We start from the raw sequence: 24,740 nt of genomic DNA, 5'->3' as shown, positions 1-24,740 counted from the left end.
AAAGGCGTCGCTTACCTCGCCAGACATCACCTGCTGCTCTTTTCTTTTACCGCCACTCCCCCGCCGCGCCTCTCACGATACACGCGCATCCGACAAACGTGTTCGGACACCCCGCCGCGTTGATGGAGACGTTTGCAGTCGACGTGTTTTTGCAAACATGTGACTCCTTCAAGGTTCAACCCTTTGAATGTGATGCTGTCATCAGGATATTTGGGTAGTTGCCGAGTCTCAGTGCACTGCTGGTTTTCACCTTGGAATAAGTGTTGTTTATCAAAACAAAAAACATTTTGAAGGACAATTTCAGAATTTCAGTTTTCAGTGATACGGAGGAACAGACTCATTTATGGTCATCCATCATTCGGACAAGAACCACGATGATTTTGAAATCAATTTCAATGCCAGCCACTAGGGTCAAATGAGTGTAGTGTGTTCCCACGTTATGATGTTTTTACTTTTTGAAATTATATTTAGAATGTTATGTTTTATATACTGTATTTTACACACTAAAAGGCGCACTGGATTATGAGGCGCACCTTCAATGAATGGCCTGTTCTGTAATTTTTTTCATACAATGGGTGATGCAATCTACAATGTGTCCACTAGATGGAGCTGTGCTCAAGAAAACACCATCAAAACGATCAGATGTCAGTAAAACCTATTTAATAAAGCAGCGACACGGTTCACTTAACCAACAGCAAGTTATAACATTGGCTCGTTAACGTTGAACTCTTTTGCCGCTGCTCTATTTCCGTGTTCAACTCCGTAACCGATCGCCTGAAGTTTGAACTCTGCGTTGTCAGCCTGTCTCGAGCAAGGAGCCATTTTGGGGTCGAAATATAACCGTAATGACCATACACAAGGCACATCGGATGTGAGTTTTTAAGAAAATGGAAGGCTTTTCGGTGCACCTTTTAGTGCAGAAAATACGGTATTTCTAAGTTTTACAACAGGTGGTTTCAACCACGCAATTTGATTGGACGAGAGTCATTAGACATGCAGTATATATACATAAATTTTTGTTCCTGATTGTAAAGTGTCCTTGGGTGTCTTTAAAGGCGCTTATAAATAAAATGTATCATTATTATTATTATAAAAAAACAAACAAACTGGGACTATTGCAATGCAATTACAAAAACATATGCATGTTTCCCTGACTGGTAATTGTATTGTCGCTTCAAACGTGGCGAAAATAAATCAATGCTGCGTTTTAATTAGCTGAGACCCCTTTATCAAAAATGTGCTCTTCTCATTTGCTCGTGGGCTTAGCGACTCACACTGAGAAGGATGAAGCCTTCAGCTGAAATGGTCTCAGTGCTCCCGAACAGTTTGGGCTGCCAGCGGCTCACAATATTTTGGTATTCATGGCAGGCCCAAGTGTGTTCTTGTTGTGCATCTCGGTCTCTTACTGTGTGAGATGGAGAGACAGGGCTGTTTTTTTTTTTTGAGAAAGATGGTGGGAAAGTCACAGACGGTGGGGCAGAAAAGGAAGGAAATGCAGGTGGAGAGGTGAGGGGGCGGGCTGGTTGGGACTTTGAGGGACATGCGCACGCACACAAATGTACACACACGCGCACACACACACAGACACACACACGCGCACACACACACACACACACACACACACTTGGCTGCAGGAGAACACCAGCTGACAGGTGCTGCCTCTATGAGTGGCTCACATCCACCCTTTATGTAGTGTGTCTGTGTGTGTCTGTGTCTCCAGGTCCCAAACAGCTAACCTCATATGTGTGAGCCAGAGCCAGAATGAACTAGCCGGCAAAATAATAGCAAAGTGAAGAATAATAATTTGGGGGATTTTGTTGGCTGAACTGCAGATGGGCTTTTGGAACAAATTTTGAAATAATAATACACAATATTACCCGTACTGTTGACTTGCCTCAGTAACTGGTGCTGTTTTGGCTAGCAATTGAGTAAATATGCACTCTTTCATGGAGACCCAATGCTTTTGTTGTTTTTCTCCACAATTTGAAAGAGTTCCCAGATGTCTAATCCGAAAAGCAAGCCTCCATCGAGGTGGAGTAACGGCATCATCTGAATTTTCATTGGTGGATGAGTGTTTTATCACCAAAGAGCCACATTTGAGTTGTTAAATTAATAGATCTGTCCATGTGGTGCAAGCAGCCACCATCCTTAACCCCCTCCGCATGAACAACGTCAGCAAACATGTGCCGTTTGTCAGAATTAAGCTTTGCTTCGCCTTTTGGTTTGGATATCTTGAGTGTTTGCGTATAGCTCGAACATCACTTGAAAGTGGCGGATCTTTGCCTTGCTGTCAAGTGATGGACTGCGAGTGTTTGAGTGGGCTGCTGTGTTATGTAAATTAGCTTCACTATTACATCATGATCCGTCAACATTCAGAATAGCTTGGTCACGGACATTTTGGGGAAACAGAGAGATAACAAAACTTTTACTTGGTTGTGAAATGTCAAACTTGATGGGTGCAGGTGACAGGTTGGGGTCTGATAGCAGACCGAATGGAGTGTGGATCCCACAAATGCAGAGTCAGATAAATGGCGATGACAAAAAGGTTTATTTAAAGAAAAGCGAGGGACCGACAAAGTATTCAACAGAAGGCACAGGAGGCACTCGACAGAGTCAGCTATTTTACACAAGCCATTAAAAAGTAGATTTTTCATAACATGTCCCCTTTTATGGACATGCATCTCTGAATTGTTTTTTGCATCATTACATTATACACGAAAGCACACAAACGTCAATCCTAATAAGCTGAACTGTCTGCTTCTACCTTTGAAGAACGGCATGCTCTTGAGCCTCCTTATCAAAGCGACGCATTCAATTCGATGCTGTCATTATCAAGACACAGCTATTAATTGTAATGTTACAAATGCTTTTATGAGCAATCAAAACATGCCAAACTAAAGATGAGATTCTAGTTAAGCCTCAGTATATCGTCTTCCCATACCTCCTGCAGCCTTTCCTCTCCCAGCATGCCTCTGTGCAGCAAGCGCCGTTGCACTTTAAAAGCTGCCAGGCAAGGCTTCCTCCATTGCCCACCCCCCTGTCGTGCTGCCTTATATCCCGCTGTCACCCAGCCAATTAACTTTTTAAATTAGTGTCCAAAAAGTAGCCCGTAGCCACCTTTTCATCGTTGAGTTGCCAACCTTTTGTCGTGTCGCCTCGTGGCGCTGCCCGCCGAGGTTTTACTTCTATGCAAACACCCACGCTCTGTCTGCTCTGCTTGCTTATTAAATTAGAATGTCTATGAGGGTTAAAGCCCAGCTCGCAACAGTATTAAAGGCCGCCATTGTGCTTTAGAAACCGCACGTGTTCGATTAGCTTAGCAATGGTGGAATGGTAGCTCATTCGGAATTAAGGATGGGGCAAGACATGGACCGATAAGCCGGGACTGTCTTCATGATGAGCAGACCTCGACGAAGCAGCTATGACCTGTACACGCATACACGTACACAACTGGACAATCACACACACGCGCATACATATCCTTATTATCACCGTCTTCATTGCTCCGATTCTTTTCCCCGTGACGTAGTATTATCTGCAGAGCGCATCGCGGACCGTGCAGCTGGTCAGTTAAGCTGCGTGGCACCCCCCCCCCCCCCCCCACACTCCTTCTGGGCAGTAGGCGGGGGACACCCTGAATTGGTTGCCAGCCAATCGCAGGGCAAAATAAAGAATATCTTAATCTTATTTTCTTGATTTCCATGTTATCTGTGTTATCCTTCAACCGGAACTTGTTTGGCCTTTGTGTTGTATTTTAACTTCTTTCTACATTTGTACACTGTGTACACCCCTACAAATGGTAAAATATTACCTCATTTCCACAATTAACCTCATCCAGGACTTCAACTGATAGCATTATGGATGTCATGACGTTATCAGAGACAGTCTTTTATTACTTTTTACATGTTACACTGGAGGACTTTTCAGATGTCTGGATGGGTGGATGGACAGACAGTTGAGCAGCTAGATTAATTGAGTGATTTTGGGATAAACACGAACAGAGATTCAGTCAAGAATCTTGTAAAAATTCATCCCAGACCAGCGGAAGCTAGTAATATTCCACATATATATCATTGTGTTCATTAAGAAATAGCATTAGCTACTTACAACCTCTCAGTCAAGCCATTTAAGCCCCACATTGAAGAAGGAACCCATTGGTTCAGGAGGTATAAGTCCTCTTCTTGACTCCATAATAGCTGCCATAAATTTGCTAGAAAACACCCTTCTCCTCCGTGATGGTGCGGCACTCTGATTTTCCACCCGAAGCAGAGTTTGCATGAATTATTTCTTTTCTTTCTATTTCTGTTGCAAACTCCCTCGCTTGTTCCAACGCTAATAAAAAAAAAAAAAGAAACGACATTGCTTGCGCTTCGGCCTGTCGTGTACTGCCAGTTTCAGCACAAGTTATATTAACAACAATGGGTGGCACGATGGATAGTGATTAGCACGTCTTGCTTCAAAGTGTCTCGGTTCTAATCTGAAAACAAATGAATGGTGCTCGGGGTACGAGATTGATCTGACTGATTTTTCCATCTCTCTGCTTGCCAATTGCTTTTTTTTTTCACTTGCATGGTTTTCACGTTGATTGCATCGCTAAGTTACCATTTCAAGACAACCACATAATAATATAGTAATCTTCCCGTGAATTTTTCAAAGAGTAATGCGGGGGCTCTCTGGTAAATGTGACATCATGTTGGAAGGATTGCCTCCTCTGGCAGCCACACTTTGTCAACACATTTTGCAAATGTGAATATGAGCCCCGGGTCCTGAGTTTGACACCTGTAATTTAAAATCATCAGTGAACCACGGTTTTGGAACGTAACCAAAGAAAATAAATTGAGTATCAGCAGGAAACATTTTTCAAATCATTTGTTGATTTTTGATCGTGGCTATAAGCCCTTTCTTGGGTTGCTCTGGGTGAGTAAAGTGGTTGGTTAAAGGTACTTACAATACAGCGTCATGTACCGGTAAGTAAGATTATCTGTGATTGTAAATTATGTGTATTGGCTCATACTGGTCATGTATGGCAATAAAATTAGCGCATTAGCCCGCCAGCATGTAAAAGCCCTAAGTTGTCACCAACAATTGAACCAAAACAACGTCATTATTCACGCCGGGTCTCCGTTCACAGTGTTTACGTGGGCCGTCGCGCCTGGCGGATTAACATTGTGAGAGATTGGATGTGGATTAGTTAAAAGGATTATCGAAGGCTATACACATAAAAAAAAAAAGGAAACATGGTTTGGGTTTACTTAATGTTTTGAAGATAACCGCAGGGTGATATCTGCGGTGTCTTCATGTGCCGGAGATGAAATTAGCATCCGTGTCAGGAACCAGCGAAGGCCTCGCGTCGTTTCGGGCGCAATGAGGAGAAGCGAGGCGCGGCGTCAAATATCATCTTTCTAATGTGCTCTAAATATTCACTCCGGGGAAATTACTGTGAGAGTGATTAGCGGATTGCTGTCTCTTATACGGAGGATTTAATCTTTTAGAATTCATTTTAGGAAAACGATAAACATTTGTGAGGTTTACGCTGGATGTCTCTGCTCGTTTCAGTCATTGTGAGCCGAAATTGTCCTGGCGGCTTTTGGTACTTCCACGTTTGCCGACAGAAAACTACAGTGAAACCCAAGAGACGTATTATGTTTATGTAAAAAAAAAAGTTCCTAGCTGTCTTAATAACATTTCTGGTTGACATGCTCTCGTCAAAATATCTCAAGGATAGAAAATAATAAATAGCTGACTTTTCATGACCACGGTAACTCGGGGAGGAATGAGCCTGCATGTTGAGCAATGAATCAATCAATCAGTCTATCAATGACAGCGTATTTTCAGCTCTAGAGGAAACATTTTTTGCGCCAAGCCTACGAATGACAAGGTCAGTTCATGAGCAGATGCAAAAATACAATTCTTGTGGAAGGGCTTGAAACAAAGAGTCGACGCATCAACTTCACCATTGACGATTGTAGCGTGAAGCCAATTAGTAGCAAATGAGTTGTTTTGGCATTTACGACATGGACGGCTACCTGAAATCAACAGGCGATCAGCCGATACGGAATAGTAACGGCGTTGCATCAAGGTGGTTCAAACATTTCCAAATAAGCAAGATGAAGCATCCATTTTGAATATGAAGCGTGTTGCTTTCATTTAACTTGACACAACAAGACATGGATCCACATGATTCGAGGCTGACGGTAAATTAAGATTGTTTGTTTGGCTTGGTGGAGGTCCACTCTACTTAAGCGCCATTCTCGATGATGTGGCATTTGGACAGTAAATGAAAAATGGACTGTACGAGATCTGAAGAGTAGCGCTCAATAGTAACAGTCGTGGACTCCTCTCTCGCACACACGCACAGATGCGTACACACTTACAGGCAGGTTTCGGAAAGACACTCTTAAGATCCAATTACCGCTTCTCGATTTCTCATTAATTACCTGTGGGAACTTCATGCAGGCCCTAAACAGAACCTGCGATCCTTCCACACAACATACACAGTGCTCGGTGAAAAATCAATATATAGCGAACCCAACTCGCCCCCCCCCCCCCCCCCCCCCCCCCCCGAGCTACTGCACGTTGCTAGTTTGTCTCCTCGAGGTTTGCCCCGCTGATCATAAAATCCTAAAAGTTAATTATTGATGTACTGTGTTGGTTTTTCTGGACCTAAAAACAAAGTAATAACCTGTCTCAAGTCAGTTACAAAGTACAGTAGTGTGTGCCTGTGCGTGTGTGTGTAATATTTATATTGACTTTGGGGGCGGCACAGTGTTGGACTGGTTTGCACGCCGGCTTCACAGTGCAGAGAGGTGCAGGTTTTGATTCTGGCACTGGCCTTCCTGTTTGGAGTTTGCATGTTCTCCCTGTGCACGTGTGGGTTTTCTGCGGGTGCTCCGGTTTCCTCCCACATTCCAAAAATGGGCATGGCATGACCCCTCCCTCATCCATGACTGACATGCAGATAATTCTGAGGTGGGCCGGCGGGAGGCGTCCCTTGCCATCATTACACTTAGCAATGGCTGCTACAAAGCAAAACGTCTGACTTACTATTAAATTTCGCGCATGGGTGCTTCAGAATTTTTCACGATTCGTCTTATGAGGCGCACGTCCACTGAGTTTCACGTCAATTGTTGATACGCCATCCTCCGTGTTGTTTCATGTGGAAGTAGCTCGTGAAGATGTTGACAGTCTTCTTTGGCATTTGGTCACTCGGGATGAGTTGGGGGGGTCAGATGAGGCCAGGATGTTTGATTTCGAAGGCTTGACGAAGCTCAAACCTAAAAGCGCTTCTTCAAGCCTTTGAGTGACAGCAAGTTTAAGCTTCTATTGGGTTTTATGCTAAGTGTGAGATTTTTGCAGCAAACCAGATTATTTTTGAGTGTTTTGACCTTACTGAAAAGTCCAACAAATCCCCTTCATTAATCTCCCGTCCATCTTCTGAATATATCACTGCGTCGAAGAAGTAACAATGTAGAAGAATGCGTGATCTCACAATCCCAATACTGTATTGCAAAATCTTTCTTCTCCTTTTTCAGACAGAAGACACATATATGACAAAGATTAACGTCCTCATAACTTTATTAATTGAATAATATTAATTTATTAATTGAATTGAATTATTAATTAAATGCCGACTTCTTAACTGCCGATATCGGATTGATATGTAGACGTCTTCATGTTTAACACCAGGTACTCACTTGCCCATAATTGCCGTAGCACTCGGGCTGTGATTTATTTGCCTGTCATTTTTAGAACGAGTTCGTCAAGGCTGTGTCCAAAGTCCAATTTCACACTTCGGCACAACTGCAACAATTGCTTTCAACCCAGAGACTCTTATGCGGTGAGTTGACCTGCAAATTTTCCAACATACGGCATAGTATCACAATAGTAGCAGAAGTGGTTAGTGCCACCAAACCAGAGTGTAGTTTTGACACCTGGGATTCACAGCCTATGTTGTCACTAATTTTGCCATTCCTCAAATGTGCAAAAAAACAAAAACAAATCCATTCGGGTACCAAAATCGGACCGCAAATCTGTCGCCTTTTGATGGAAGCCAAAAGCACAGTTTCACACCTAGGACTACCTGTGCGCACCATTTCGCCCACAAGGCGGTGTAAACGGGGCTAATAATAGTCCCTGCTGTGTTGTTTATTCAAGTTCTGCTTTCAAGTTATTCCCTTATGGTGTTTTTTTTTTCCTCCCTTTTGCGGCGTGGGAGGGGAGCTTAAGTGGTTTGTCAGCTCGTTCTACATCTCCCATTGTGACAGATGAGTTAGTTTCACGCTGCCACTCCATCGCTCAATCATGATAGTTTAAAAAAAAAAATAAAGAAGAAATTGTGTTAAAAGAGAAGGATGCAACTTTCCATTCATCTCAATGGCGGCTGGCTGTAATCCACTGTGATGAATTACCTGAATTTAGGTCAGGCCTTTATCTTTTCCTCTCTTTCTCTCTCCCCTCCACCCACCAATGTGAGGCATGCATACGGATTGGGTCCATGCCACCTGGGAGACAACTCCCTGGAAACCCGCCTCGCTGATCGGTCAGAGAGATCGGTAAAGGCAGGAGTCAAGTTTGCGATGGGAGCCAGTCGATTGTTGTTTGGTTCCAGTCCTGCTTGTGGTTGGCTCACAGCGAGGACCTGTAAAATGGCTGTTAAGCGGTGTACACGTACATCAAAAACCAGGACACATTTCATGGTGGATTTCACTGATGTCTCTGAAAGATTATCCTGAGCAATTATCCAGTGGTGTCGGGTGTGTTAAGAATAATTTTTTTTCCCTCCCTCCTTGCTCAGAAAACAGTCAGGTAAACAAACAGGTAAACAAACTGAGGTTCATGATTTGTCACGATGACAAATCTTCATGTGGACACGAAACACCGACTGTTTGACTTGTGCGCATATATAACGTCTCAAAATTCATTCACCTCTGGATGAAAGACAAGGACAGGCGTTTGCCACCCCAATATAGTGAGTTACCAGCCAAGCTAGCAGTTAGCCTAGCTTCTTCTATGTCTTGTCGTTACCCGACAAGCTAACAGAGAGCTCATTATCAGAAAAAGATAACAAAGCCGCTTCAAGTTCTTCTTCTTCCTCTTGTTTTGATGCTCGTCCATTTTTAGGGGTGAAAACCATCTGCTTTGGAATGGACTCATTGGGCGTGGATGCAGGATCTGCCTCACGGCCCTTTGGACTGAGACTTGGCCATCTGCGTGTTGTTCCCGCGCCACCACGCTTTTGTTTCTCCTTTGTGTTTATTCAACACGCTCGAAAATGCAACAAAAATTGTATCATTTCAAACTTTTATGGCTTTTAACTTTTATGTCTCCCTGCTTGTAGACATTAATTTGTGTGGAGGGGGAACAACATGAAATCAGTGGAGCACATTTAAGTTATTATTGTGTGTGTGTGTGTGTGTGTGTGTGTGTGTGTGTGTGTGCGTTTGTGTGTGTTAGCAGTTCAATTTAAAATCCTCAAGGCGCAAAGTGAGCCATTAATCAAAGCCAGCGTGTTTGTTTTAAATAATCACAAGCCCAAATTTTCACGATGGTAGCCCGCGCAAGCTCTCCTCCCCACTACGCTTGATATCGTAATTAAATGTGAGCACCAGAGGAAGAAAACGAATGGAGCAGCGAGTTTGTTTTATGTTTCCTTCCTTGAAGGACCAAAAAAAGAACAATATGAACATGGGAGACTCACAGTCAGTTCTCATTATTGTCCCGCAGTGAACTACTGTTGCTTGTGTTTGCATCGCAAACGTACGCACTTCATTAGTTAGGTTCTTTGTGGTACTTCATTTTTCCATCCATCGTCATCCACACAGCTTCTTGTCAGTCGATTGATCTGCCGCTCCTTCTGCTGTCAACGTAGTCATCCATCCACTTGCTTCTCCAGCCTTCCCATCCATACACCAAAACACATATCCAATGAAATAGAATCAAGACCTGCACACATACTTTCATCCAAATGTATGCCCAACCGTCTGTCTTACCCATCAACTGATCAGAATCAGAATCATCTTTATTGGCAAAGTATGTAGAATACAGCGGCCCGGTAGTCCAGTGGTTAGCACGTCGGCTTCACAGTGCAGAGGTACCGGGTTCGATTCCAGCTCCGGCCTCCCTGTGTGGAGTTTGCATGTTCTCCCCGGGCCTGCGTGGGTTTTCTCCGGGTGCTCCGGTTTCCTCCCACATTCCAAAAAACATGCATGGCAGGCTGATTGGACGCTCTAAATTGTCCCTAGGTGTGAGTGTGAGTGCGAATGGTTGTTCGTTTCTGTGTGCCCTGCGATTGGCTGGCAACCGATTCAGGGTGTCCCCCGCCTACTGCCCGAAGACAGCTGGGATAGGCTCCAGCACCCACCGCCACCCTAGTGAGGATCAAGCGGCTCGGAAGATGAATGAATGAATGAATGTAGAATACACAAGGAATTTGTCTCCGGTATAACACGCTGCATTAGTATCATCATAAACAAGGAGATGACAAATAGGCATGGAAGGACATTTCGTAATGTAAGTGAACCGTGGTGCGGTGGTACCACCTAGCGACAACTGTGAGACAATGTGCAAAGTATCAGGCAGAGCAAAAGTGATCAGTGGTAGAATACAATTCTATGACAGTTGTACAGTTGGTGCAGAAAATCATAGTATTGTAGATTAAGATTAAGATATCCTTTATTTGTCCCGCAATGGGGAAATTACAATCAGAATTCAGAAAGGAAAACGCTGGGTAGGGAGAGGAAAAAAAACCACGCTCGAACTATCCTCTTCCGAGGATAATTTAAGTCCAGGATAAAAAAGACCCTAGCACATAGTGACAAGTAGCAGTATTTGTTTTACAAGAAGAGTGACTACGTCAGTGACTGTTTAGTGAGTTAATGGCTTGAGGGAAGAAGCTGTTTAAGTGTCTGCTGGATTTGGTCTGTAGCGCCTGCCTGAGGGGAATAGCTGGAAAAGGTGGTGGGCAGGATGCGGGGGATCCAGGAGGATTTTCCGTGCCGTTGTTTTGATTCTTGATTTAACCCTGGAGAACCCACAGGGTCAAATTTTGACCCCTATAAATTCTGCTACTCAAATGCTACCCTTAAATCCCAAAGGGTCAAATTTGGCCCTAATCCTAAATTAGGATTAAAGCATTAAATATTTGCATTACATTAACATATATTTTGGGGTTCAGTGAACATATAGCAGGCATTTGATGTAAAATTCATCATTTTCCAAAGAAGAAAACGGTTCTTCAGTTCTCCAGGGTTAAAGTCTTATCATTAGTCCGTCTGTCCGTCCATTTATTCATCCATCCACCCATCAATACTGCCAACCACGTTTACCACTTCTCACACAACTTAGTCTCTGCACCACATTAGCCTTTGTCCTTTTGTTTGCATGTGTCAGCAGGAAAAATATTGTTACATCGATGCAAATATTGCACTTCGGATTGTTTGCGAGATCCCGAAGTGGCCTTCATCTCTCTCCCGTGGTCCCACCGGTCCTGCAGCAACATCCATATATGCTATTTTTAAGACTTACTTTGCGCCTCTCCCCCTCCTCCTCACACGCACACAATACACATCAACTGTCTTTTTTCAAGACAGGCTGTTCTTCAAGAGCCTCCATGACAAACCACAAAGGTGTCAGTATGAGGTTTTACGGGACATCGAGTGATGTATTTCTGGCATTTTAAATATCAGCCTTGTCAGCGAATGTGATGCATCACATTCAGATTTTCCATCTTCTGCGCAGCCGTGACATGTTTTATTCAGTAGACTTTGTTTTTCTTTGTTGTGAAGAGAATGACCAAATATTTAGAATGCATGAGGGAAATCATGTCGAGGATGGCTAGATTGTATCCTCTTTTTGCTTGTTTTGCATTCACTAAGATAGAGTTCAAATTTGCATTGAAATTCATGGACGGGGAAAAGAGGAGTAACGCCTTCACATTATCACGTCGCCGCAACGTAGGTTTGTGCAAACAACAGTTTGAGTTGACAGTTATTCATGAAAAGCACCTGCGGCAACCTCACAAAATTCGACCATACGCTGTGGCGTAAACACAAACTCGGCAAGTCTTAATTCAGATTACATCGTAATACAAACAAACGGGTGGCTTGATCATTTCAGATGTTTCATGAAACAATGATATGTAAACATGCGGACGGCACTTCTTAAGCATACAATGTATCTTGTCGCTATATAAATAAACAAAGACCTACCGGCTTATTGAAATTAAATCGATTTTTTTTTTCAAAACTTTCAGCCTTTGCGATCTGGAAATGGCATTTAACTACATTGTGATGTCGACTTGAATTTGATTACGCTTTCGAGTTATTACAGCGCACAATATAAATAAACAAAGGGACTGGAAATAACTGACAGTCCAAAAAGCTATTTATAATAATAACAGCAAAATAAATCCACAGTGCACTTTTCCTCGCGACATGTCACAAATGTCTGATTCCCCAGTTTTCTGGAACACATCATACTGTTACGACAGCACATTCTTGGATCAATACAGATGATCTCCTTTCTCCGCTTGCCTTTCTTTTCTTCTCCTCGCCGTTCTAAACTCTGCCTCGTGTCTCGCTCGATGCCCTCCCTCAGCGATCTATTTTTCAACCTTTAAAACCGTCCTACCCTCACTGCCTCCTTCCGGGACCTTTAGAGCGGCGGCGAAGTAGAAATAAATGGCCGTGGTGTCGTTGGAGTCAGATAGACTCGCTTGTCAGGAGCTTTCAACCCAGCGGGGAGGCAAAAGTGCAGTTTGTTACATCAGTTTAATCAGCTCCCAGTTGAGCTTGTGCGTGTGCGTGCGCGTGCGCGTGCGCGTGTGAGTACAAACCTTTCAGCCAACTTCCTTATTTTGTTCACCACTGGACTCTAATGGTATAAGCGCAATAAAAAGTGGAAGCGTCAAGTCATAACGGTCGCCCGTCCCGCTTTTTCGCTTGCTAATTAGCTTGTTAGCCGAGTAGCTACATGTGAGATGATCTGTCATCATATCAGCGGCACACTTGAACTGCGTTTCACTGCATAGTAGTGTAAATGTACGTCCAAACCTCTGCCGGTTCTTTTATTTTTACTGCTCGCTATGCTAACATTAACGACCTTACAACTCAATTTTCCCAGTTTAGATTATTTAATGATCCAAGTAAGCTAGACACTCGGCCATTTGAAAGATAGGAGATTGACTTTGTGCTAAGATATTAACTTCTAAAAGTGTTTCGAATTGAGCTCTGTGTCTCTGGCAAAATGACGCATAAACCGACACGTGTTCCAAACAAAAAAAATGTTGGATCGCATATTCATCCTTAAATAAATTGGGGCACTTCCAAGGCAGCATTCAAACACGCTGCACCGTTTTTTTCTGATGGCAAGACGTCTAAATCAAAATCACAATCAGATTTTGATCAATTGCCCGGCCCTGGGTTCTACGTATGTGCCCTCCAAGTTGGAATTCCACATTCTGTGTTACAAAGTCATTTAAATATATTTGATGATATTGATGATCAACTATATTGATGATCAACTATCTTTTTAAGTGTTTGTTTTGGAAATTGTTGTATTATTTTCTCCCAATAAAACTGTTATGTCAACATATTCATCTTCCAAGGCTATGAAAAAGATGATGACAATCAATCAGCGTTTTTAATTGTTGCTACACAGCAACAGTGTAAAATTATGGCCGCCCACAGCAGACGCATTGCAATTACTCTTTGTCCACTGTCATCATCAGCAGTATTATAATTAATCCACATTAATTATTTCCCCAAAGACTTTAGTCATCGGCATTACGGAGAAGACACCTCATATCCGGAGTTCTTGTCACGTTGTGATTATCGCCGTATGTTCTGCTATGTAGAGCGGTTCATTTCGTACATCACGTAGGTGAAATAGATTCGCAACACGAGCAATTATATTTTCTGAGTGATGGGTTGTGTAATTGAACTTTTTGGAAGGTGTTGTGAAAAGCTCCCAAGGTCTGTTTGCATTCCAGCTGATTGTTTGCCCTGCTTTTGTTTACCATTTGTTGATAGACATTTTGGAATTGACATGCAGGGACGGCTGCGGCAGACTCAAATGGGGGGAGCGCTAGTTTCATTGCCTGCAGGCCTTTGAACGTCCTTTTAATTTGATTTCAAGAAGACGTAAGTTTAAATTTCTCCAAAATACAAAAAGAATCACGTCACTTTCTTTTAAAAATCAAATCAAGGCTACCAGCTGACCAAAATGAAGCATGTTTAAAACAATTTGCAGCCTTTTGCGATCTTCGACATCAATGCGAATGTGATTGTTTACCGCCATCATCATAAGCAAAGAAAGGCAGCTTTATTTATATCGCGCATTTCAAATCACCGGAAATTTATTTATTTCAAGGTCATTGACGATGAATTTGAAATGATATGAAACTATTTGGGGACCATAGTTTGTCGTGCAGCGGCTGTCCCATCGCTTTTGGTTTGACGCTATTTGCGCTTAGGGCTCGGCCGCTCTCCTCTCAAAGCGTGGAACGCGACTGGACATTTTTGTCCATTTAGTGTGCGGTTAAACTTTACTTCCTGTATGTCATCCTGCAGTCAAATGATGTGTTTCGCCGCTGCTGCGCGGATGGAATTGAGCCTTGCCGTCTCATATTTAAACCCATTAGCCTCTGCGCTTCTTACTTCCCACCAGGAAGGTCACTTAGCACTCACTGCGTCATTTCTGAAGCCCATGCTCTAATTACTTTCTCACTGGGAGGCCTGTTCAAGAACATTACAGCCCCCACCCCCCCACCCACCCACCTTAGTGAATATATCGCTTTCAATGTGAGCAAAAATGCCAGTCTCCTTTTTCTCTCCCCCTCATCCTGGTTAGCAGAACACTTTATACTTGAATTGGTTGATTCATTTCACCCCTAGTTATTTCATGTCATTCAAAATCAGTGTGGATCTTTTATAAACCGCTTATAAGATATCGGGACCTTATTTGACAGCATCCTGGATTAGTGTTGGTCTGATATATGAGGTAAGCATAATATTAGAGACACCTTTCCTTAGGGGCTGACCCACCTGGTGAATAACTGACGCCACTAACATTGTCTTGTTAGTGGCCACTTTTAGAACATGGATTTTCGTATAGCTAATGTTGTGGCTTGGTGAATTTACATGGCAAAGTAAGTTTTCTTCAAGTGGATGTATCCCAGCCTCCTTTGATACGGACCGGACACATGACACCTGAGGGGGGAAAAAAATAGAATAAAGGAGGAAAAGGAGATTAAAGCAAAACGAGATGAAGACGGGTGACGTTGACCGTGCACCTTGATGTTGACGCCGGTGCAAAAAAAAAAGGGGGGGGGGGAGAACCCCTCGTTGGACTCCCCCCCCCGAGAGTTCAGATGTCAGCTGCGCCGGAGCGAGGCGGACGTGCTTGAAGTGCTGACGGCTTTCAGAACAAAGTGCTTTTGCTGTTTTTCAAACCAGCTACCTGCGAGGTCGGCTATTTATTTATTTCTTGGGGCTAATGAACTCCTTGCTGTTTTGTGTGCATTTCTACATTAGCTCCCTCGTGGAATTTTAAATGTTCGTTGCAGAGTTCCTCATATTGCCAGCCATTGTAGAGCATTTTAATTCAACTTTCAGGAACCACTCAATATTAGCATAGGGCAGGAAATGATAGCAAAACCCACACATTATGCATATGGGATTCCTTATTGGCTCTGAGCGGTGTGGCGTTGTGTGTATGTGTGTGTATGTGTGTGAGTGTGTGTGTGTGTGTATGTGTGTGTGTGTGTAGGCGCGTGCGCGCGTGCCAGGCATCACATCACAGTGCCAGCTGGACAGACGTGTAGTTTGTGTTCACGGCTTGGATGAAATTGTGCTTTACTGTGCCTGCAGTGCCTTGATGACTTGGAATCATTTCATTCCAAGCTAATAAACCGATGATAACCCAGAATTGATTGCACATAGTCACTGCATTTTTTTTAAAATTCTTTTTAAAACTGAACACAAGGTTCTCTCAAAGCTAGAACATCTGCTTTTCTTATTGGTACAAGTAAAAAAAAATCACTAACCAATGTTGATGCGGCCAAGCCAGTCTGAATGTCAGTAATATATCAATACTTACATGTTACTGGATTTTAAATGTCACACTGGAAGTGCAGGAGGGATAGACACATTTTATTTATTTATTATTCTTGTTTTTTTTTGTTGTCCAGTGCCGAGACTGTTTATTGGTTTATTAGTCAAGAAAGCTGATCACAAATATTTGGACCCGTTATCCATTTTCAGTAAAAGGGACAATATTGACGTCAAAATTTAAAAAACAAACTCCAACTCTTAACTTTGTTGATATAATTAAGTGTATTTGTATTGAATAGCTTCTCAAAGGTTTAATTTTTTCCCCCAAATCTTAGACAATAATTGACATCTTTGTTTTAAAATTTCAACAAAATCATCGGCAAAGTCATCGTCTCAAAAAGTTAAGTGAAGATTGAATAGCCACTTTTAGCTTTTTCCAGCAAAACGTTTTCAGAATTTCCGAAATAACTGAAATGTTAAATTTCACTTGTCTTTGGTTTGATTACAAACAAAAACAGAAGGTGCAGTGAGTTCCCCCAGGATAAGCAGCCTCTCTTAAAAAGTTGCACGAAATGAACACGGTTTCCAATATTTGTTTATTGATTGTTTTTATCATATTATTTAGTTTGATTTTGTGAATTTCTGTGTCTGGTGATCTCACAAGACTGCACAGTACAGCTGCTGTTTTGGAATGAACGCGCACATTATCCGCCTTATTTGATGTGTGGCAACAAAGCAAATGAGAAACAATTGCCATTAACGTGTTCTTTTTTTCCTTCGTTTGTCTTGTGAGCGTTGCCATGGCGCACAGCTGGCGTGGCTGCGTCTGCTTCTTCATTAGCTTGCGTATCTCAAAGTACCACTTGTCCTCACTTCTTCCCTTCCCTTTGCACCCTCCCCCGCTTCCTCCTGCCACCTAACACGCTTTCTCCATTCAGTGCGTTCTCCTCAACAGACTGTTCACATAGATTCACGCCATTCGGAGCTTTTAGACTCTCTTGTTTGTGAAACCCGCGCACCGGCGAAATGGGCCCAAGTATTACTTTGCCCTTTTTTTGTTGTTGTTGTATTTTATGGCTGCTTTGATGACAAAAAATGTTAGCTAATGGCTATGTTCCATGGTTATTTTTTTTGTTGCTGTTGGCTTTTGTTCATTTGTGAGTGATGTCACCTACACTGTCAAAACACACACACACAACTTGTGTAGGGGGCTAAAACAGCAATTTAAGTCAAAATTACTTTACAATATAAATTGACATTTACGGCAACAATGAGTTATTTTGACTTTTGACTTTTTGTGTGCGTGTGTGTGTTTTTCCAGTACACAGAAAGGGTTCCAAAGTGTGATGAAACCAAAGGATAGGAAATTGAATTTACTGTGATGTAAGCCTGGCTGCTCAGTACAATATGGTCCAAGCGACAAGGGGAAAAAAAAAACCCTAACCCTATAAAACAAAACATTCACAGCCATTACGGCTTTCCACATTCAGATAACATGTACACAACACAACACAGGAGACAACAGCCTTATCAGTGGTTATTGAAGGTCATCCTCTTTGTCCTTTGTGGTTTGCGGGCAGTGAAATCACTGCCACAGTTAACCCGTTATCTCATATTGCAGCTCCTCCACGCCCAAAAACATGCTACGCACGCACACAAACACACACGTGTGCACACACGCGCTTTGGGGTGTCGTGACTGAGCGAATGCACGAGCAGAAGATTCTTGGATGATGCTAATCCTCACAGCTAGCAAATGCGCGCACCCATACACACAAGGCGGCACTCACTAATGATTTTTAGAGGATAGAAGGCCGTGAGAGCCGCATTGGACAATCGAAGAGGTGGATGAAAGAGTGCAAAAAGCTGAGATGAACTACCGTCCTGCATAAGAAAGACTGCATGCATGCCAATCAAATAACATCTGCAACATCAGTTGGCCAGGGCTCTCAGTTTTGATTGAATTGGTCAGTAAATAGTTGCTGACGATAAATTATGGACATTTGAGAGGATTGACTTGGATGCAGTCACGTAGAGAAACGTTCTGTCATGTCATTAATTTCCAGATTGTCGAATGGCCACAAGAGGGCGCCAGTCACGGGTATCAGTGACCAGTCTCAGCAGCCTTCATGAGAACTTGATAATTTGAAAGTTCAGTATCGACCTGCTACCGATATTGCTACTCGTCCATCCCAACTTTTGAGGGGTTTTTTTCTTATATGAAGAGCAAGAGGGCAAATAAGAAAGCTGCTGATTTTGGAGACTGTCAGAATTATAGTTAGCTGTCCTTACATAACGCTGTCACTCAAACACTCGCTATCGAATCCTCTGCGAGCTGACTGCAAGTACAATCCGACGTGTGTGAGATTTTCACTTGAACCAAAGCGCGTTGATCCTCCCCGGAGAGGCATGACACAATGTCCTCGCCGCGTCCTCCGCTCGCCCGCACGCCATCTGACCACAGAGATGACATGACAGGCTGCTCGTTAATCAGCAGCGGCGGCCCGGAGTCTCTTTGCGCCTCCCCTCTATTCGAAGTGACGAGCCAAACGCTGCCGGGCCTTCACTGAGATTTTAAAGGGACTTGTCAAAGCAATTGAGTTTGGGATAGTTGGACTCCGTCCAGATGAGAGCCTCCCTCCCTACCCTTAGTCTCCTCTCAAATAAAAGCCGTTTACACTTTGCAGTCTCCACTTAGCTCGGTTCCATATTAATGAAACATGGTATTTGCTTCCCCTACTATGTGGATGACTGTCATATCTATGTCCCAATGAAAAGAAGACAGAATTGATGGTGTTTGGTCCCAGTGGCCCTTGTACATCCTATCCTGCGGACTTGGGTCTGAACCTGGACAGTAATTTTAAATTAGACCGGCAAATTGGTACCATTAAATCCAGCTTCTTTCATCTAAGACAGCTGGCTAAGGTAAAGCCTGTCCTTTCTCTAGAGCACTCTGAAACAGTAATTCATGCCTTTGTCACATCCCGGCTGGATTACTGGAATGAATTTTATGTTGGAGTCAGCCAATCCTTCATTAAGCGTCTCCAGTTGGGCCATAATGCTGCTCCTCGCCTCTTGACTGGTACTCGTAAGAGGGAGCAACTCCTCCTATGGCATCCCTTCACTGGCTCCCGATATATTTTAGAGTTCTTTTTAAGATCCTATTATTTGTTTTCAAATCTTGAAGACGCCTCACCTTACCTCTCTGAGCGCCTCCACTTCTACGCACCTGCCCAGTTACCCAGGTACAGAACTAAGCCAAGTGTGAGAGGGGATCAAGCCTTTTCTGTTGCTGGTCCCTCTCTTTGGAATGACCTCCCACCGAACATTCAGCCAGCCCCCTCGCAGCCCATCTTTAAAACCCGTTTGTTTTCTTTGGCATTTGATTCGGCATGACTCAGACTTGATCTTAGTTTTACTGTTTTGTGCTTCCTACTGTCTTTGTTATTCATTTATTTTTTTGTTGCTGTATGAATGATTTTTTTTTTTTGCTCCATGTCCAGCACTTTGTATGCAGCGATGCATGATTGTTTGAAAGTGCTCTTCAAATACAGTTGAGTTGAGTATTGCTCCATTTTCTTTCTCCCCGGAGGCTTTGCTTTGTGTGTCCTTAGAGATTTAAATACAGGAGACGTTAGCTTACTCTTGCTGTGCCTTACCGCTGCACAGTGCAGTGCTACACTCATTTCCTTGCTTCGACCACGCCACCTTGGACACCTTACATCATTATCATCTAAAATCAATAAGATTCGTATCACAACTTTTACGAATAATGGTTCGCGTGATAATTGCCACCACTCGTGTGGGCACTTTGAAACATTTCCAAGGATATCACTAATAGCAATGACAGGAAGACGGTGCTGAGCAAAGCGGGCAGTTGGTATTCTTTAAATTGAGAACATGTAACTCGGTTAGGGTCGATCATTGCTCAATTCGTTCCCTCGTGTTGATTGGACGTGGCTTGGCAAGGCAAATCCTTCAATTCTAAGTGGATTATTAACTCGCGCACGTGGGTGCACTTCCCTGATTTAATGCACAAATCCATCAACACTGGGTTCAAGAAATAGCCCCAAAGGAAAATATCAATATTTATGGCTTCATCATATTGTCTTTCCACTCGCCTGACTTTTAAATATGTCCTGAAAGGCTTCATTTCATTTTCCCATATGCATGCTGTTGTGACTTTCACGTCCATAAACACCACCACCACCATCGAGTGTATTTGCCACCTCCTTCACTTGACTGTGAGCAATTGACTTAAGCCACAAAGTTAAAAAAGAATAAAACACAAATACTGTATATGATAATAAAGTGCTATTCTGTGATATTTTTAAACATATGAAAAGAAACAAGTGGGACCATGGGGTGACTTTTGGATGTAAAAGCCAGTGTACTGTATTGTTCATTCTTCTCTTTATTTTCATGATCCAAATTTGTCAATATTTGTATACCCATATCTATCTATCTAGCAATCTATAGCGATCGATCTATCTAGCTATCATCTATTGATTATCCTTAAAGAAAGAGAGAGACAGACAGAGACCAATTCTCACAAGAAACCAATCAGATTGCGCTGATTTCTTCTGCTGCTCATAGACACGCGACGCATATTTGGCATTTACTATGATATGCTGTGATGTATTATCGAGCTCCAGGCTGTGTACTGCAATGAGTCATTAGTATCCGAACTCATTCAAGATTCATTCAAATACATGTATGCAAAGTAACATATGGTGAAGCTTCATCATCCACATGATTAAATAACCTAACGCACGCTGACATCAAAGAGGATTTTCTCGGAATATGTGTTCGAAAGCCAGCCATTATTCAGCGGGGATGTTTTGACAGGCCGCCAATGTTACTTTGAAGATTTTAAATCTGGCCGCCACCCATTTATGTGCCGTCCTATTTGTTGTTAATGTTACTTAACCTCACTTCCTTCCTTTCTATCTCTCGGTCCTCAGTGGGCCGCCTGTTGATTGAGTTCGGCTCCCAGATGACAATGGAACGCGTGCAGCGAGAGAACCCCAACGTGACGGAGGGAGGCCGCTACACGCCCCCTGACTGTCGGCCTCGATGGAAGGTATGTGTTTTCAAAAAGTCGGCTTTTCTTGTTTTGTTTTGTTTTGGTTGAAATCTTCTGCCTTGTGTGTTTTTCCCATGTACTCCAGGTGGCCATCATTATCCCCTTCCGTCACCGGGAAAACCACCTGAAGTATTGGCTTCACTACCTCCACCCCATCCTGAGACGTCAGAGGATTGACTACGGCATCTACATCATCAATCAGGTCGGAACCATGATACCTTGAAAAGGCTGACCTCTTCTTTTACTTTTGTTGGGAAAGGTGTGCTTGTGCATGTGTGTGTGTGTGTGTGTGTGTGTGTTTTCATATTATATGATACGTACTTCCTCCACTCCCTCCTCCTCCCTATGTGGCGCAAATTTTTTGGTTCCGTATGTCCCGTCGACACGCTGCTTTTTCTCGCTATCTCTTAAAGTTTATGGGATTATTTTTTATTTGCGGTCATACCTAAAAGCTGAAAGATAGAAAATTGTGATTGTGAGTGCTGTGGAAAACAAAAGATGATTAAACTTGTATGGCTCCGAGTATCTTCTGTCGGTAACACTTTTTAAAAAAATAGATCCTCATATTTTATTTGTAATTGTTTTTAAATATACTTTACAATGTTGTCAATAATGTATTAAAATATGGTTATGTTTTTGCCTTTTGATGATCAATAAAATGTGGATAAATTACACTATTTATTAATTTTATTTAAAATTGTAACATGCAAAATATTTGATTGTAAAAAATCTATCTGATAATTAGAAGAAATAATACACATTTTAATTAGGTTACCCAAGTAAATGCGCAGAGTGAAATATTTGATTCAAATAACATTAAATAATTTAAGTATGACTTGTTTAATTGTCTCTCTTATTTTTGTCACTATTAATTGCACTTCTTTGTCACCGTTGATTATCCCCCCCCCCCCCCTCCAAAAAAAAATGTATGACAAATTTCCCAGTGAGCCAAGGTGCCAAGTTTAGCTTTGGGTAACAATGTCTACTGTGTCCGTGCTCTCCTGGTCGAGACGTTGCGCTGCGCCTTTAATCACTTCCCTGCGGAACGGACCTTTTTTGATTCCACTTGCCCCGCTGTGTCTTCTCTCGACACGCTGTTGTTCTCTTTCCCTCAAAGCTGTAGATGTGCCAAATGGTCTTCGCTCCCAACAGGATGAATTGTCCCCGCAAAGGTTGTTATTCTTATTGTGTTTTGTCTAATCAACAACATGGGAATTGGGTGAGAAAGTTTTGTCTTGTATTTGTGTGGAAATTTGAGCGAAGTAACATGAGGAGGTATCGCAGAGGGACGGCCGTGCCCTGTAACCAGGCTAGCTACATCAGTGTTTGTTTGTTTGTTTGTTTTGTTTTTTGGCCATCGTCTCTCATCGCATGAATTGGAGAAGAGCCCAGAAGCAGAGGGAGTTAGGTGAGAAAGACCCAACCTGCGGTAGATGAGAGCTTGACTTTGATCTGGACTTCCTATATTTATCTGTATTGATTTGGGCTGTCCAATCTCTGCAGCTGCAACAAATTTGACAGTCTTCGAATTGGACGTTGTGGTTGACCAATGCAGGACACAAGAAATAGCCCAAAGGGAAATATCCAAGTAACTCGCTTTATGTTATTGTTTTTCACCTCTCCTATTGAATTCTTCACGAGATGCTTCGTTTCATTTGCCCATACAGTGTATGTCCGATTGTGTGATTTTGATTTCCACTGCCACTAGTGTGTGGGAAATTGCCAAGTATATAAAAAGAGGCTTTAAAGTCATGACAAATCAAGCCCGTCTTTCAGGTCTCAAACATTGTGGGCCAGTGTTGGCTGGAATATATCCCACCCGGTTCTCATGGGGCTTTCCGTGCCATGGCGAGAGGCGCTTGCTACTAGCTAACTCACGAGCTAGCTGTGAATCCTGATGGGTGGTGAGTTTGTTCGCGGTCTCACCTCCTCGCATGATGTTATGTCGATGAAAGACAACTAATCCCAACTGTACACGCTGACCAAGGCGCTCAACTTTTTATATCGTGGAGGATGGGCCAAAAAAAATCTGGAAAATTGAAGTAGTGAAAAGCAGTCTGACACTCGCCTCCATGATTGAGTTCATATGTAGTTCTTAGGGGGAAACAGCAATTTAAGCATAAGAATTAATGGTGAATTTGATTAAAAGAATTGTATAAATTAGGCGAAAAGTAACATTTGTAGTTGATGAATCAGCTTATCAGGTTCAAATCATGCTCTGGTTTGTCTTCCCTATCTGGTGTTAGCATATTTTTCATTCAATTGCTAATGAAAGAAACGTCTTTTTAATTATAACAGTCATTGTTTTTCTTATCTTCTTGCTACTCACTACCACACTCAGAGATAATGAATCGTTTAACAAATGTTTGGGAAGAAAATTGGCGCAGTAGTGCAGTACACCATCAAAGAGGATATTGATCTTCCTCTTTTTCTTCATCCACCCTGCAGAATTTCTGTTATTTTTCCAACCTTTGAGTCTCAATGCAAGGCAAGTGTCTTGACACATTGTGCCCTACCAGTGAAAAGGTATTTGAGGCATTCATAACTTCACATTACCGTTCCACAAAACATTTCAAAACATTTAGTTACATGGACTTGAGGGGTCATGACCTCAGCATAGCTCAATAGATAGAGGGGCTAGTGTGTGATTCGAAGTTCATCAGTGGTATCACATTAGCTGTTAACGCTACCCACAGGTAAACCTTTTGAAGGATTGAGAACAGAGAGACGATGGAGTATCTCAGTGTCATATGGTATCTGATGATCCTTGACACAAGTAGGTTGGCTAGCATCCTTGCTGTGTAATTGAGAATTTCTTGCAGGAGCTAAATTGGCTAGAAAGCAATGAGACACAGTGTTTCAGAGACACTGCTAACCTTCAAAACCTTTTCGGAACCACTGATGCTTCATCATTCATGCATTTTCTTCTTCATATTTTGCAACACGCTTCCCTCTCCATTGTATTATTAGGTTTGTCGCTCTTTGTTTCCTTTTGTCTGCATGCAATTTTTTAATCTACAACAGTAATATGGAAAGGGGGAGGGGGCATGTTTTTTTATATATTTGATGTCAGCACTGTTTGAGATTACCAATGGGGATGATTTTGTAAAACATCCTGTGCAGAGCGCGGGGGAAATAATGTGAGTCGTAATTGCTTCTGAAAAAAAAAAAAGGTTGTCCGCTTATTGCCATTCCCTCCTGAAGGGTTTGAGATGTGATTCCAAAGCAAAGTAGGGGATAAGCGGGACATCATGCGACCTTCATTTCCTCCCATTTAATGGAGGAGTGTCATCTCCTCAGGCAAAATGTTTTCCTGCTTTGAGTCAGCATTCAGTGAGCCTCTTTGTTGACCTGTTGGCAGTTATTTAGCATAGCATTTCGATGCTGCCACTGAGATTTCCTGACAGTGGCAAATTCAGGTTCATTGGCTTATCTTGTTAGCGGTGAGACAGCAAACACATTGGCTAGTTACAGGTAGATCTACCGCATCATCGTTAGCTCTGAGATGGCTAGCGCATTGAGTTAGCTGTGAAACTGAGTAATTAATATGCTACTGCTAAGGTTAGGAGCTAAGGCGAGCCGCACGTCGACTGTCTAACATGTTAT

The 24,740-nt window shown here is 42.6% G+C and overlaps 1 protein-coding gene across 2 annotated transcripts in view; it reads left to right on the top strand.

Annotated features, from left to right (window-relative positions):
* b4galt2 (UDP-Gal:betaGlcNAc beta 1,4- galactosyltransferase, polypeptide 2) overlaps positions 1 to 24,740 on the top strand; it is a 59,400-nt gene that overhangs the window by 13,048 nt on the left and 21,612 nt on the right. For both annotated transcript variants that reach the window (XM_052087150.1, XM_052087151.1), the window contains exons 3-4: positions 21,013 to 21,131; positions 21,220 to 21,336. In XM_052087150.1, coding sequence (XP_051943110.1) covers positions 21,013 to 21,131; positions 21,220 to 21,336 — 236 coding nt within the window. The remainder of the gene's footprint in view (positions 1 to 21,012; positions 21,132 to 21,219; positions 21,337 to 24,740) is intronic.

The sequence above is a fragment of the Hippocampus zosterae genome, chromosome 15 (assembly GCF_025434085.1).
Source record: "Hippocampus zosterae strain Florida chromosome 15, ASM2543408v3, whole genome shotgun sequence".
NCBI lineage: Eukaryota > Metazoa > Chordata > Actinopteri > Syngnathiformes > Syngnathidae > Hippocampus > Hippocampus zosterae.
The sequence above is the reverse complement of the archived record's forward strand: the minus strand, read 5'-3'. Positions and strand labels throughout refer to the sequence as shown.